This window comes from Macaca thibetana, chromosome 2, assembly GCF_024542745.1.
Source record: "Macaca thibetana thibetana isolate TM-01 chromosome 2, ASM2454274v1, whole genome shotgun sequence".
NCBI classification, from domain to species: domain Eukaryota; kingdom Metazoa; phylum Chordata; class Mammalia; order Primates; family Cercopithecidae; genus Macaca; species Macaca thibetana.
The window spans coordinates 41882161-41898344 of NC_065579.1; the positions used below are offsets into that span (position 1 = coordinate 41882161).

Here is a 16184-nt window from a genome sequence, read left to right on the forward strand (position 1 = left end):
GCTTTTTGAGAAGATAGAATGTTTCTGTCCTATAAATTCCTTGATGATGCCAAGAAACTCAATCATCCTAAAGGATTTTCACTTTCCAGAATTTTCAGTAAGAATGACAGATGTTTCTCAGATAATTTTCAGGCGTCACCACTTCTTCTGTTGTGATTGTTATTCTCTGGCTCCTCTTTCCTTGATTGCAAATTTAAAAGAACACTCTGGCATTTTAGAAATATATCAGTTTTGTATTTGAGCCTTTGTAAGTAAAGAATAAAAAGAGAGTAGTTTACAGTTCAGCCCACAGAATGCATTAGAACACTATAGAAGGCTGAGTTTGGGAGAAGGTCCACTCCATATTAATCTTTTATTATACATGATTATGGTTAGAAAATGATTTGAGCTGTGTTCAACACCAGCCATCTGTATACTTGACATAATGAACATGAGTCACAGAGTTTCAATTTTAATTACAGTTTTTGCTTTGTGATGCTTTAATATATGTTTGCAGTGCTATGAAGGCTGGTTGGGAAGCATTTTGTAACTTGAAAGGGAGAAAGGAACTTGGAATTCAGGTTTCTCAAATTACCAAAATCCTTCTGAGGAAAAATTGTATTATGTTGGCATGTGCTTTTTTTTTCTGATTGACTGTTGATGAAAGTTTTAATTATGTTATCTTGAGAACATATTTAGAGACTCCTACACCTCTGAAAAGTTGAGAGTCAGTATGGTTTGGTTAATTCATACATTAATCAGGTGTGTATCAATTAGCAGTGTGCGAAGCTCCATATATGCCACTCTGGGTATTGCAAAAAATTATAATACACATTTCCTGCCCTTTTCCAGTTATATTATAATATCTGAGGGGTGCCAAAAATCTTGCCCAGCATAAATTTCCAGTTGAATGGTATAAAAAGTAGGTAGAATTTAGAGGAGGAAGTGATCCCATGGCCTGGGACTTGGCAGTTGGAAGAGCGAAGTGACCAGACAGGTGGACCAGACAGCCTCTCAGACATGTTTACGTCTCATGCCAATATGAGAAATCATAGAAGTGTAGAAATAAGACTCCCCATTCTTGGGTTTTTTCCTTTTATCCCAAGGACTTTAAACATAGATCATAAAGTAGTAAAATCTGTTTAGTTGAGATTTTGGGATAGAGAAATGAAAGTTTGGAAAGGTCATAGCACTTCTTTCCTCTAAAATGCATATAGATGAATCTCAGCTTAGCTTTTTTTGTATCGAACTCACGTTAGCACTATAGTTGGTACTTACTGAATACTTTCATTTTAGATTTCTGATTGTCAGATGCACAGCAGTGATTAGTGAAGGAAGTATCAAACCTTGCCAAGTCTTTGAGGTTTAAAATTATCATTGAACTCATATGCATGATTGCATTTTATATTGTTGATTGCAAATTATTCTTATAATGGCCTTAGTGGGACACAGGAACTAAAAATAAGTCCTCACAAACGCATCCTTGATTATGTTTTTCTATTTTAGGAGCGTTTTATTGTCGTTAGAGAACCAAGTGGCACACTACGCAAAGCCTCTTGGGAAGAACGGGACCGGATGATACAAATTTATTTCCCAAAAGAAGGTCGTAAAGTTTTGACACCAATAATTTTCAAGGAAGAAAATCTTAGGGTAAGGTGACTTAGGTTTTATATTTTAGAGCCAGTGGCGGCGATTTATTTGTAGAACCAGTTGGCTTTGTGCCTTGATCCAGATAAACATTTCTAATGGTAACTTGACTTCTTTTTTTTTTTTTTGAGACGGAGTTTCGCTCCTTTCGCCCAGGCTGCAGTGCAGTGGCGGGATCTCAGCTCACTGCAACCTCTGCCTTCCAGTCTCAAGCGATTCTCCTGCCTCAGCCTCCCGAGTAGCTGGGATTGCAGGTGCCCGCCACCACATCCGGCTAATTTTTCTATTTTTAGTAGAGACGCGGTTTTACCATGTTGGCCAGGCTGGTCTCGAACTCCTGACCTCATGGTTCGCCCCCCCCGCTCCGCCTCCCAAAGTGCTGGGATTACAGGTGTGGGCCACCACACCCGGCTGACTTCTTTCTTAATAGAATCCTCCTTCCCACCTAAGATGGGTTGTACTAGGGTTCTCTCCTAATTGGCTTAGCTGGAATTTGAATCTAGGTGTGACAATTACAAAGCCTGTGTTATTTCTTTATGCTTCTTCATGAGCACGGAGTGGCCAGTATGTGGGTGGGCAGGCCTGTCATGGCATCAGAACAGGTGCTGAACTTCAGTGTTCTCATGTGATGCTAACTCTGCTGTGTGGTTTTTAGACTATGTATAGTCAGGACAGGCATGTTGATGTCCTCAATCTCTGCTTTGCCCAGTTTGAGCCAGATTCCGCTGAGTATATCAAGGTGAGTATATTTTAGTTTCTAAAATGTAGGCTTAAGTATGGTTATGAGTCTGATTTTTAATCTAGCTCAACGAATTTGGTTATAAGTTTTGATACAGGGGAAAGGGAAGAGAAATACCTGAAAATCTGTTGAGTACAGATGTGTGCCAGATATATATTTTATCATCACAACCACCCTTGATTAAAGATGAAGGAATTTAAGCTTGTAGAGTTAAGTAGCTTGCTGAAAGTTGCATAGCTACTAAGTGGTAGGGTAGTTTGATAACCCAAGTTTGATGACAAAGTCTATTCTCTTAAAAAGTTTACCATATAGGAATCAAATTATTTACTAAACTTTTGCCAAAGTACAGTGTGTTTGTCTTACAGCTCAGTAAGTATTCATTAGTACCTTCTATATGTAAGGTATTGTTTTGGGCGTATAGGTGATGCCACGAACTGGGATAGGGTATGCTGTGCCAAAGCCAGCAGTCCAGATATGGCTGCGGGGAAAGGTGCTAGTACGTATACAGATAATTATCTCCTCAGGCCTAAAATGGTAGACATTAAAAGATTACAAATTCTTTGAAGAAAGACTTCATAGGGGTGTTAAGGAGGGTTCTAGAAGTGTAGGAAATGTTGTGGCATGTATATGTAGGGGAGTGATTCAAGATTAAGCTAGGAAGGTGGATGCAGCCACATCATAGGTGACCTCAGATGGTAGGCTGAGGAATCTGGAATTCAGTCAGCAGACCTTTGAAAGCCTTTTGAACAGAGGAATGCCCCCATTAGAACCTTCATTTAAGAAGATCAATCTGGAAGGAGGACTGAAGGACTTTTAGTAAGATGGAATGGGCTAGCTGGTAGAAAAGGGTAGTTGATGGGAGGGATAGGGGAAAGGGAGAGTAGTGAAAAGATATTCTTGATTAATTTTCTCCAATAGTGACCAAGAAGTGGGCGCTACATTATTTCCAGTGGTCTCTATATGCATAATTGGTGCTTAATAAATTACAGTTGGCCTGCCAAAAAGTAATTAATATGGCTATGTTTGGTATCTTGCTCCAGGCTGCCACATACTTCTACAGTAGAGAAGGCACAGACTTGCTGTCATTTAGACAAATTCTTCTCTTTTTTACTTTTTTAAAGACAGGGTCTTATTCCATGGCCTACCATGCCCAACTAATTTTTTAAAACATTTTCCTAGAGATGAGGACTGCTCAAGCAGTCCTCCCACCTCAGCCTCCCAAAGTGTTGGGATTACAGGCATGAGACACCGTGCCTGGCCAAAATTCTTTCTTAGTAGAATCCTCCTTCTCCCCTAAGGTGGGTTGTACTAGGAATGGTTTAAATTATACCTATTGGTTAATGATATGGAGGCAACTGTAAGTAGACGTGGTTTTACTTGCTTGGGCAGCACTCATGCTAATCAGTGTACGTTGAATAATGCTGCATACATCTTTTTATGTTCATGTTTCTGAAAAGTTGCATTTTATGTGGATAGGTTCATCACAAGACCTATGAAGATATAGATAAACACGGAAAATATGACCTTTTACGTTCAACAAGATACTTTGGTGGAATGGTGTGGTATTTTGTAAATAATAAAAAGATTGATGGTTTGCTGATTGACCAGATTCAGAGAGATTTGTAAGTATGATCTTAGTAAGTGAAAGAATCATTCTTATTGCCCTAAGAGTTCATCTGTATTTAAGCTATGGTATTTTCCAATGATAACAGTGTACTGTCTCGTGCTTGCTAACCTCAGCTTATGGAGTTTTTCTTTTAGTATAATAACCTAGCTCTCCTAGTTTTTGCTTTTATATAAACAGTGCTAGACTCTTGAAAGAGTAAGTGGCTTTGGATCTGTACTGTAAACCCTCAATAATAACTTATCCTGAGGTCACCAATGCTTCTAGGTTGGTGAACTTGCCAGATTCTGAAAGGAGGATTAAATAGGAAATGTAAAGAAGTAGAAATAAGCTCTGTGGTTATTTTCTGGTAGAACTATTTCTAGGGCTTTTCAGTAAACACCATCCTTTAACTTATGAAAATACTTTTGATACCCTTGCTTTTACAAGATTTTTAAGGCATCAAAAAAGCTGCTTTTCAGAGTAGCGTGAAACAAAAAAATATCTGTTGTATTTTAGCATGAAGCTGGTGTGCTCCCAGGCTTCTAGCTGGAAATAATAATACAACTTGTAATAAAACTGAAGATAAAATAGTTTTTGAGCATCTTTCTATCAGTTGATTTAGGAAGGCCAAAATGACAAGGAAGTAGCATGGCTGTAGTAAGAAAATCAACTTTCTACAAAAAGCCCTTGCTGGACTCAAAAGTCTGAACTACAAGACAGTTTTGAGATTACTGCCACCTTCAGACTGTTGGTTTTTGACTCCCAGAGTATCCTAACATGTAATACAAACCATATACACAAAGGTAAGGCATGTAGAACTGAAAGTTCCACAGAACTTATCTTCAGAATAAAATACAGCCCATACTTGGAAAAAGGGCAGCATGTCTCATAGAAACAACATTCCTAATGATGATGATTTCCAGGCCAGCCCATTTCACCAGCATATGTAGTGCAATATAATCAGAGGGCAGAAATACACCTTCATACCCCATAACGGGCTGTGGTGATGGGGACGCTCAAGTGACTTGCCTTCATGTGCATTATCTCCTGTGAATGAATTTTCCATTTACAAAGTTTCTTGAGTTTAATCATTCTGAAGTTGTTTTATTATTAAAATAGTATGTTCTTATAAAAAATTAGAGCAATACAGAAATGTTTGAAAATTAAAGTTATTGGGGTGTATTAATAAATGATATTATAGTGTTACTCATCACATGTAAGCTTTACATCTGAAGCAATTCATGCTTACTGGGAGGGAAGTTTGGGTACTTAGCTTTTCCTGCTATTCCTAGGTAAAGGCCCTCCTGTGGTCATTCTGAACAGATCAGTGAGCTTACTGCAAATCCCAGGCTGGACAGTAGAGGGTGCATATCCTCACTGAATGAAGCTCAGGCAAGAATTAGGATTCTGCACACATTTATTCCAGACTCAAGTCCCACTGTTAGTTTTTATATTGAGATTCTTTTAAAATATTTTTGAAATATAATTTATTTGCTCTTGAAGTATGGGTGGGGTGTTAAGCTAAATTTAAATTGTTCTGTGAGGCACAGGCATTATACTTCAGCATGAACCTAATGAAGCCCTGAACATACCAACAGGTAGCAATCCAGTTAAGCTGTTTATAAGGCCACACGCCTAAGCTCCAAAGGGAATTTTAATTTTTTATTGGGGAGACATTTCATTGCTACATTTAGTAGACTTTGTTAGATTATACAAGCACAATAGATTTGTAATGAATATTTTTTATTTCCCCCCCCCAAAAAGCTTTACTATACCAACAGCTGTTTTCCCAAGAGATGGCCTTTAGGGTACATGAGCCTCAGGATAAGCCCAGAGCATTTCTCTAAGGCTTCCAAGGCTTGAGGAATTCTATACTTACTCCCACTGTCACCCTGCCCTTCATCCCCCAGCTCAGGTAAAGGGAACACAGGGAAGGCTGAAGAGTGCTAGCTGCAGAAGCACTGAATTAGGGTGTCCTCAGCCCTCCATTCCCAACTGGAAGCCAGTAGTTCACTTAGTGTATATAGCAGAGCCTCAAGAGCACAAGCATTTTGCATGTTATTTTTATATGCCCTCCAGTGATGAAATGGCAAATGGTGGGAAAGTGTCAGCAGTGTGAGAAGATAGTGATTGTTTGGTTTTGCTAGGAAAGTTTTAATGTTGATAAAAATTGTTTATACATTTCTGAGAAGTACAAACCAGAAGAACTGAATTCTTGTTCTGGCTTTTTCCTAGGTAGTTGTGTGATGCTGAAGTTAGATTACTGATGTAGAACCCGATTTTCCTTTTAGTCTGATGTGTGTGTATGATTTCAAATTTGCTTCACTAGGATGCTAGTTATTTTACTAATCCGTTCCTGTGAATAGTCTGGTGGCCTGAAAGTCTTTCCTTGGAACCTTAGGGGGGCTCTTGTAGAGGCATTTGTCTCTGTTAGCAGATGTCACTTAGAGGCAAGTGACTTTGAGCTCCCTGTGACCACCACCCTCCTGCTTATGTGGGATGAAGCTGTATTTCTGTCCTCTGAGTTGGGTTAGACTATTACATGCTGGTGAAGTGAGCTGGCGTGGAAATTATCTACCATTAGGAATGTTGTTTCTGTGAGAAATGATGCTCTTTTCCCAAAAAGGATATAGCCACATTTGGAATATATTCACTTTCATAAATTGGACACTTCCTGCAATGACTCCTGCCCTACCTGCCTCACGGAGTTGGTGTGAGGCCTAAATTAGTCAATTTTCCTGAAAATGCTTTTGAAACTGTAAAAGTGAAGGTCCTTCCCCAATACCCCCAGCCTGAGGAAAGTCTGAAATGTAGTTTGAAGTTGGCACACACTTTTACAGGACTGTGAATCAAATGAAGAAAACCCTTAGATAACATTAAACCCTTTCGTTCTCAGAATCGATGATGCAACCAGCTTGGTCCAGCTGTATCACATACTCCATCCAGACGGCCAGTCGGCTCAAGAGGCCAAGGATCAGGCTGCTGAGGGAATAAATTTAATCAAGGTAAAGTTTTTTTTTCCATATTGGTTGTTTTGTGGTAGTAATTGAGTTGGGAAAAATTCAGAATTGGGTCATAATTAATGGTAACTAAACAGATTTGTGAATATGGGACATCTGTGGTCTTGAAAACATCAGTATGATTTGTCCCCCTATTTCTTCAGCCTGGACAACAGAAACAGGGGAGGGGGTTAGAGTGCAGTAAAGTAGGTTGAGTGATGTGGCTAGCAGCTGGAGTCCAGAGAAGTTCCGACAGTGCAGGGAGCAGCCCCCTTGTTCTTTGGAGCACTGGAAGGGCTGAGCTGCATCTGAGGTGTTCAAATCACCAGCACGACAGGGTAGAGGACTAAGTAGCACATGTCCCCCAGAGCAGCTTCCTGTCTTTGTGTGGTCACATCACATCAGGGGAAATGGGCATGTGTCAAGAAGTGGAGAGTGTGATGCTTGTATATCACCAAGCCTTAGCTGTTCTTCATTTTGGAGCTGCACACCTCTCAAAACCATGGGCTTATATACATTTATCTGTAAATGCTGAGAGTTGAGATGATTTTTTTCAGGAAGGGAAGGGGAGGAGATTGTATAATTTCATCTCTTCTAATACCCAGAATATACGTGGTTTTGTGGAACTGGCTTCTATCCTGGTAATACTGTTTGCATGCTGCAAAACAGTTGTAAGTTTTACTAAGGAAACAATGACCTGTGATGACATCCTAGAAAGAGTAGAGAGAAACCACAGTACTGATTTTCTTTATGAACCTGATAAAGCACAATGTTTTTGAAGAAAATATTCTTTAAAGTGAAAAATCAGTTTGGTAACTTTTAGCCTCCAGATTTCTCTCTAACCTAATGGTTTTTGATCTAGCAGGAAGTATTAATATTAATACAATGTCAGGGTCTTACTTGGATACTTCTGGTGTTTAGAATTAGTATTGCTTGAAATGTGTTGGGTATTGTTTTTCTGTCCATGTGTGTTTATTAGTGTATAATCGGGAAAAATTGTGAAATTTGAAAGACCTTTTTAAGTAGGACTCTTTGCTACTACAGAAATGCTAATGATGTCTCAAAATTGAAAAAGTTTATAAATAGCATATGTCCTATTGTTTTAAAACTTTACTTTTTAATTTAAACAGGTCTTTGCAAAAACAGAAGCACAGAAGGGAGCCTATATAGAACTAACACTGCAAACTTATCAAGAAGCACTCAGTCGCCATTCTGCAGCTTCCTAAAAATATTTTAAAAATACATTTATTTTACTAAATACTGACTACATTTCTCTGTTAATATTGAGCTAAACGTTAAAAAATGGCCAGATTAAAAGGTATCAATTTGTAGTTCTCCCTACAAAGCAAAAATTACTACCCTACTCACTTTCCTAGGCTACAAGGATATTTGAGTGCCCGGTTATGAATTTTTTGAATCATGTTAGATGAGTGTACAGTTAAAAAGTTTTTTTTTTGTGTGTGTTACCAAATAGGGTAGATGGTAATTTGGACAGACCCCAGCTTAATGAGGTCAGAGGAACAGAGGTTTCACATCCTGACTCCAGAAATGGGTAGCTGCTAGATAAAATTGGGGCAAGACTTGTGGAATGATACAATGAGGTCAAGAAAAAGGGTTTAGAGAATTACAGCATGGATATTCAGCTCTAAGAAAAATGTGATTGACAGCATTTGAAAATGCAAATTTAGTTATGCAAACAAAAGAGAGTGGGGCTGATCCCTAGGCAAGGTGTAGTTGCGGCTCAGCCTTCTAAAACTAGAAGCCTATTTTCATTACTGAGAAAGGAAACAAAAGTATCTTCCATTAATTCAAAAGGTTTTATGAGATACGGTCTAATAGTATGAAAAAAATCAAAGCCCATGTCTGTTTTAGTTAACAAGGAAAACACAGTGATTTAAATGCTGCACATAAACTCTTCTTAAGATGATGTGGGCATTATGCTCCCAGTGGTCCACAGTATTTACATATAAAAATGTAAGAAATGTCTCATAGTCCAAAGCACTGTGGTCAGGGTAGCAATCAATACCTATATATAATAATGATCTGTTTAGTCAGGTAAATGGAAAGCATTACAGTCAGTCATCCAAAATATCTTCATCCAGATTGATATCTGTTGTGTCAATATCTTCTAATTCCAAATTATCCAAATCTACTTCTAGTTCGAGTAAACTCTGCAAACAAAAGAGGGTAATTAAGTTTTACAGTACTGTTAAAGGAAAGTTATCCGTGGGTTCATGATCCAAAGTGGGAACTAAAATTTTCTTAATAGTCAAGCATCTTCCCATTTCAAAGCCCCTGCTCTGAAACTTGATTCTGTCACTTAAACCACAGAGGCCTATGTATTCTCCAAATATTGATGGGGAGGAGGATGGGGTAGAGGGAGGTTTGAGTATGATGTCTGACCTACCTTTTCTTCTTTGTTGGCTGTGTGGGAGGCCACAATAACTGGAGTAGGAGAAGCAGGTTTCCCATCAAGTTCCTGAAACCCCAAGTGAAGATATATGTGAAGACAAGGGAATTTACTCAGGAATTTAAAGTTTTCCCCCAAGAGAAGGATGATCAGAATTAGGAAGTGGGAGATGATGTTTAAAAGTGAACCATCTCAGCCAAATTTATCACATGAAGTCCTCTGCTGACCTGTTGAGCTGTAGATCTTGAGGGCTGAAAGCCTTTTGCCTCTTCCATGACATTTCTCTCTTCATTTGGCTATCGGAGAATAAAGCAATGATGAAATGAGATATTTTGAAATCATAATTTATCTATGAACTTGGCCTAAATCCCAGATATCAGCTCTTAATTTTAAAAAAAGTATTTACTGCAGTTCAAAATCTGAAGTCATGAATGTACTTCCACCCTGTAGTTACAATAAATGAAGCTTGACATCCTGGCCACTCACCGTGACAAGTGGGTACTGTTTGGCTGGCCACAGATCAGCATGTGTTTCCTTCACCCATTCTTCCACAACAAAGGCTTCTTTTAATCCAGGGAATAGGTTTTCATACTCTGTTGGATCAGCAAGGGATTCTGCTGCTTTCTGATTGACTTTTGAGAGATTCTCTCTCCAGAGTTTCACTACCCTATTATAGACATCATGGAACCGAACAGAGACTAAGTAAGTCTGCTCTCTTTTTATTGGAAACATTTCTTCCTAAAATTAAAAGTCTGTACCTTGAAACCTGACTGGGTAAGTAAGTTCGGGCCAGGAAGGCAGCTTCTGGCAGCCGTCCAGTTCTAATCAAGAGCTCTAGGCAGGCATCAACCCTAAACATTAAAAAGGAAAGTTACTGTTACCAAGAATAAACACTATAATAATGGCACTTAACATAAAGAAAGGAAATTTAGTGTTGCAAAGCCAAAAATCTCCCCCATTTTCACGCATACATCTCATTTATGTCACGTGTCTTTTAATGGTTGTTACATAACACACTCCAAGGGTATGAGGGATAAGACAGCTTTCCTGACTACTTTGAATCTACTTAATTTTAATAATTCCTAAGAACCTAAAGGGGCTTTTCAAGAGGAGTTAAGGCAGGTTAGATTAGCAAATATTAAAGGCATAAGGATATATGCCAGCAGAAATTCAGTTCCACAAGACAAATATGTAGGGTAGTGTCTCCAACACGGGAAGGGCCAGACAAGCCAGTGGTGCCCAGCAGAATACCAAAGTCTTATTTTTTCTATTTTAATTTCGTTTTTTTTCTGTGCAAGTTTTATGAAGTGGACAACGTGTTTCAGAATTCAGAACTTTTTGGATTTTCGAAAGGTGATACTGTATGTATACTATGTATTACCTCACATCCTCAGCATGAAAAAGCCACAAACAGTACTTATGCAGGAATGTTAAATGCAATAAAAATGTACCAAGTTGGTATAAAAGCAACTAAAAATAGGAAAACAGAGTTCAGCTCAGGTCTTGCCATCAAAACAGTTATAAAAAACTGTTTTCAGAATATTTTTAGATTTTTGAATTATGGATAAGGAATAGTGGGGTCTATTCTTACAGGCATATAAATTCATAAATACATTCACATACATACAATGGGGTGCACATTCAAAGTTCCATGGCGAAGTATGGGATTGTAAACAAATAATCAGTATGTAGGGGAAGGTTAAAGAATATTTTCAGGCCAGGTGCAGTGGCTCACACCTATAATCCCAGCACTTTGGGAGGACAAGGCAGGCAGATCACCTGAGGTCAGGAGTTTGAGACCAGCCTGCTTAACATGGTGAGACCCCGTCTCTATTAAAAATCCAAGCCGGGTGTGGTGGCACATGCTTGTAATCCCAGCTACTTGGGAGGCTGAGGCAGGAGAAGGGCTTGAACCAGGGAGACAAAGGCTGCAATTAGCCGAGACCATGCCACTGCACTCCAGCCTGGGCAACAGAGTGAGACTCCATCTCAAAAAAAAAAAAAAGAAAAGAATACTTTTGTTTTTTATTTCATAATACTGCCAACTAATGTCCAAATAATTTGGTTTATGCTAACTCAGACTTAAAAATACGAGACATCTTCATGCTTTATAGTGTGCTCAAATCTAAAAGTAGCTGGCATACTTATCCCCTTTTGTTCTTGCCATAAATGGATCAAAATTATCCAATTTGGGTAAAATCACCTGCCCTTCAGGTACCTACTACAGCAGCTCAATAGCCTGCTGCAATCATAAAATAAAATGCTTCCACCATTAACTGGCAGGACTATTGAGAAAGGTGTTTAACGTTTCTCCCACTTGAGCCTCCCTGAACAGCTCATTTAGCTCAAACATTTAGATCAGATGTGCTAAACGCATCTCTTGCTGAAGGTGAGTGCCACCAAGGCAGCACTGTCCTGCTCTGACTGCCCGGTCTATTCAACACCATTTAGCCATTCATCAGTTCTCTCTAGGGCTCATTCTTCACATGCCTCTCCAAAAACCATCCTTGGTGTAGAATTAATTAATCTTTTAAATTAATACTCACTTGCCCTGTAAAAAGTAGCTCATGAATGCCACATTATTTTTGCCATCTCTCTCCGCACCCTCTGCTAGCTTGTTCACCATATTAGCATTTCCAGAGGCAGTGGCCAAAAGCAGCAGGCCCCCATAATCCTGTGCATGGTGCAGGCACTCCTGGGCTAGGCCAAACTGACATTTACTAATGGCAAGTTCAGCAAGTTGTTTCCACTTCTGTTCTGACTGTAAGAAAAGAGTTTCCAAGTTAAAATATCTTTAGAAATAAGCATTTACATTTCCAACATTATTCTGTTAACTGTGTGGACAATGGAAGATACTTATATAGAGAGAGAGCTGTGCTTAAGTTGGCTCTATCAAAATAAGAATGGCTAAAATGTACAATTCAAGAAACGGAAATTATTCACATATACAAAATGAATTTAAATCAGTTTTAATGATGTGTGAATAATTATAATAAACCCATTATATTTTATCTTATAATTACACAGGAAAAGTAAAACCATCTCACTGGAGTTTTAAGGTAATTAGACTGCAATTATTTTAACAGGTGATTTAATACTGCTTTTTTGAAAGCATACAGAACTGTTTATGTCTTTAAATATTTCACAATAATATTATGTCTCACTTGTAGCTTTTCAAAACTCAAAATGCTGCATGTTTAGATGATCTTAACATAGCTAAAATTTATTTTGCACATCCGAAATTAATTTACCAATAAATGCTAGTCTTAAACCACAATTGGGAGCCTCAATATACAAAGATCTATAAAAATATCATTACAAAAATGGTATTAACATTTCTCCCACTTGAGCCTCCCTGAACAGCTCATTTAGCTCAAACATTTAGACCAGATGTGCTAAGAGCATCTGCTGCTCAAGGTGAGTGCCACCAAGGCAGCACTGTCCTTCTCTGACTGCCTGCTCTATTCAATACCAAAAGACAAACGGGTTGGGCTGTCTTTCAAAACCCTTTTCAAAACCAACATATTTTTAGCTAGTTTCAGACTCTGGCAAATGACTGCTATGTCTGTACTCTTAGGCTTTCCAGACTAGTTTACATACTGTTTTACATCTTACCTTGCAAAATATATCTCACTTAAGATATGAAAACAATTTTTCTTAAACAGAGTGCTAAGAATATCTCCAATGTAATCAATTTATGCAAAGTTTAACATAATACATCTTTTAAAAATATCAGAGACAATAACTTCACCAAAATGAGCCACTAATTTGCATTTGGGAAAACTTTAATAACAAAACATTATACCAAACACATAGAAGTACCTACTGACTTTTCCATCAGTTATGAAAAATCATGAATTAGTACATACCTCTGCTTCCACTGCTAACTGGTATGCAATTTTTAACTCTCCAAGTTGAAGAGCAAGCTCAAAACGATGCTCAGGATCTGTGGATACTGTAAGAGCTTGCTGCTTGAAGCCCTAAACAGATTTTTAAAAATTACAAACATATGTCATTTATGCATACAAAAATGTATATATGTTTTATATATATACACACACACATACACAGTGTACACACATTCACAGAGAAAATCATTTCTCTCTCAAACTAGAAACCCCACTATTTAATGAGAAGATGGAATAATTAAGGAGCCATTAAAGTAACTGGTAAGAACAAACCTGGCAGATAAAATAGTCAGTGACAGAATTCTTACAGTTTATTAGGATAATGGAAGCTTGCTAATGCTAAACTCAAGTAACTAGTAAAACTGGAAATGTAAATATAAACAGATATGTCAAAAAGAAAGGAATTTTGCAAAGTTGGGACTGAACAAGAATCATTTCAAAAGAAGAAAACTAGCCGCAGCAGTGTAAACTTAGCTGTTGGTAATCTACTCAACTAGGATGGGAAGTAGAGATCATCTAGTCCAATCCCTCATTTTGCACATAAGACTATTAGCAGTAAATGGGCAAAGAAAAGGGAGTCAAATATAAAACCTTCCAACTTTCTATCATCTGTAGGTCATAGCAAACATCGTGTATTCAGGTGCAGTCACCAATCAGGTGTCATTACCTATTCCTTTATTGTTGGTCTCAAGTCCAGTTTATCAGCAAGTATCCAAAAGACAGGAAGTCTAAAATTTCCTTCCCATGCTCCATTAAGGCATTAAGAACAAGCTTTTAAACCAGGGGTCTCCCAACCAACCGGTCTGTGGCCTGTTAGGAATCGGGCCGCATAGCAGGGGGTAAGCAGTGGGTGGGTGAGTGAGCGAGCATTACCACCCAAACTCTGCCTCCTGTCAGATCTGTGATGGCATTAGATTCTCACAGGAGCGTAAACCCTGTTGTGAAGTGTGCATGTGGTAGGTCTAGGTTCCGTGCTCCTTATGAGACTCTAATGCCTGGTGATCTGAGATGGAACAGTTTGATCCTGAAATGCACCCCCTCCTGTCTGTGGAAAAATTGTCTGTCTGCCACGAAACCGGTCCCTGGTGCCAAAAAGGTTGGGGACCACTGTTGTAAATCAACTATTGTAATTATTAAATTAGCCTCTCCTTCAAGACAAACAGTACTGATGGGGTCATTTTTCGCTCTAGGGACGTAATGTGTTAGACTGAAAACTCGGATAGTTTACCTCTTCACCAGACTAAGAGGGAATGCTCAGTTACGGGAGAGTCAAGATTGAGAAGCTGGACAGCTTTAGGGTTCTGTCTGGCTATATCTTCAGGGTGGCTTTATCATCAAGTTTGAAATGTTTTAACTTAGCTTATGCAGGCTGCCACCCCGCCCCCATCCATCCATGAATACGATGTAAATAAGGCATTCTAAATAACCGGAGTTACTTTTCTTCACTAGCATTGATATAGATAACATAAAACCCAAAAGAGGAGGATGGAAGATCTCTGGAACTAGTCAGATACAGCCAAGGGCAAAACAGATGAAATAAGGCAGACTAAATATATATACTTTTGTTTTCTGCTAATTCCCTACTACTAATAAAATCACACTAAAAGGATTTTTTTTTTTTTAAGGCACGAACTCCCAACACACAGAAAGGGAGAGGAAACTAACAAAAGTTTGGAAGCTGGAAAGCTGGTGGAGGAATATAAACATTCTGTTAAAACAGCAGAGAAAACAAATCCTAAATCAGGAGTGAGAACAGCATAGAAACAATGTGATTTACACCCAATATGTCTCATGAATGGTAGTGCTAAAAACAAACAAATTGCCCTAAAAGCATTTAGAAACTCTAGATCTGCTCCCCTCTCCCACCTCTTGACAAAGAAGACAGGTTTATTCTTTGGAGAGGGCAAACTAAAGAGTCTCCAGACTAGGAGATTCCAAGCGTACTTGGAGGAAGAAGTACGGAGTATCAAAGGAAAACAGGAGATTATGAAAATGGATACAGAGACTCAATGAAATATTAAATACTGAGACTCTAAGGTATCTTCTCTTGAGACCCCAGAATGATGGTGATTGGGGAGCTTTTCACTAAAATCTACTGAGCCCACGGGAAAAGACTTCAAAATACTAAAATGTCAACTCCATGAAGGCTACATGTCAGCAGAAACAGTGCCTAGTACATTGTTAAATTCGTTACATAAATGGAAAGTCATCAAAAATTCATTAGCTAAAGATACTGACATTGAGACTCCCTAATCAAATGGGCCAACCACACCAGATACTGTGAAGTCCAAACCCAATATGCCCCACCCACAAATTCAGACCTTCTGATCATCTGTTTCTTGTACCTTCACTCTTAAGTGAGGGCCCAAGGACATCAGATACTTGAGGAAAATCGCTAACAGGAAAGATGGAGATCAAAATGAAGCAATAAAAGGAACTTGAAGGAAGCATACCATATAGGAGGAAGAGAAAACTTCAAAATCTAAAAACAAAAATATTCATATCTGTAGAAGGATAAGAGAAACTTTTATCTATAAACAATAAGATTTTAAAAGAGAATAGGAAAATCAGTGCAGGACATACAACATTAACCATTCCACAAAGACAGAATACAGAAAACAAAGGAAGGAAATCACCATAGAATGATTCATGAAAATCTTTCAGAAATGTAGGACATAAGTTTCCCATTAAAAAAGCTCATCTAATAACTGGCAGGATTAATGAAAATTGATTCCTACCAAGTCCTACCATGATTATAACATTTCAGTACAACAGAGACGACATTCAGAGAGTTTCCACAGAGAAAAACCAGGTCATGTACTAAGAATGAGGAATAAAAACGGCTTTAGACTTAAACAATAACTACAAGGCAATGGAACAATGCCTTCAAAATTCT

General features: G+C 38.4%; 2 protein-coding genes across 2 annotated transcripts in view; one reads left to right on the plus strand and one right to left on the minus strand.

Moving 5' to 3' along the window:
- Nucleotides 1–8301, plus strand: part of MRPS22 (mitochondrial ribosomal protein S22) — a 601324-nt gene extending 593023 nt beyond the window's left edge. The window contains exons 5-9 of the mRNA XM_050779715.1: nucleotides 1486–1629; nucleotides 2282–2365; nucleotides 3842–3987; nucleotides 6868–6976; nucleotides 8101–8301. Coding sequence (XP_050635672.1) covers nucleotides 1486–1629; nucleotides 2282–2365; nucleotides 3842–3987; nucleotides 6868–6976; nucleotides 8101–8196 — 579 coding nt within the window. The 3' untranslated portion in view covers nucleotides 8197–8301. The remainder of the gene's footprint in view (nucleotides 1–1485; nucleotides 1630–2281; nucleotides 2366–3841; nucleotides 3988–6867; nucleotides 6977–8100) is intronic.
- A 472-nt stretch (nucleotides 8302–8773) lies between these two features.
- Nucleotides 8774–16184, minus strand: part of COPB2 (COPI coat complex subunit beta 2) — a 33973-nt gene continuing 26562 nt past the window's right edge. Inside the window, exons 16-22 of the mRNA XM_050779689.1 lie at nucleotides 13250–13360; nucleotides 11927–12141; nucleotides 10139–10231; nucleotides 9867–10047; nucleotides 9608–9676; nucleotides 9378–9449; nucleotides 8774–9141 (exon numbers count right to left, since the gene is read on the minus strand). Of these exons, the coding sequence (XP_050635646.1) occupies nucleotides 9046–9141; nucleotides 9378–9449; nucleotides 9608–9676; nucleotides 9867–10047; nucleotides 10139–10231; nucleotides 11927–12141; nucleotides 13250–13360 (837 nt within the window). The 3' untranslated portion in view covers nucleotides 8774–9045. The remainder of the gene's footprint in view (nucleotides 9142–9377; nucleotides 9450–9607; nucleotides 9677–9866; nucleotides 10048–10138; nucleotides 10232–11926; nucleotides 12142–13249; nucleotides 13361–16184) is intronic.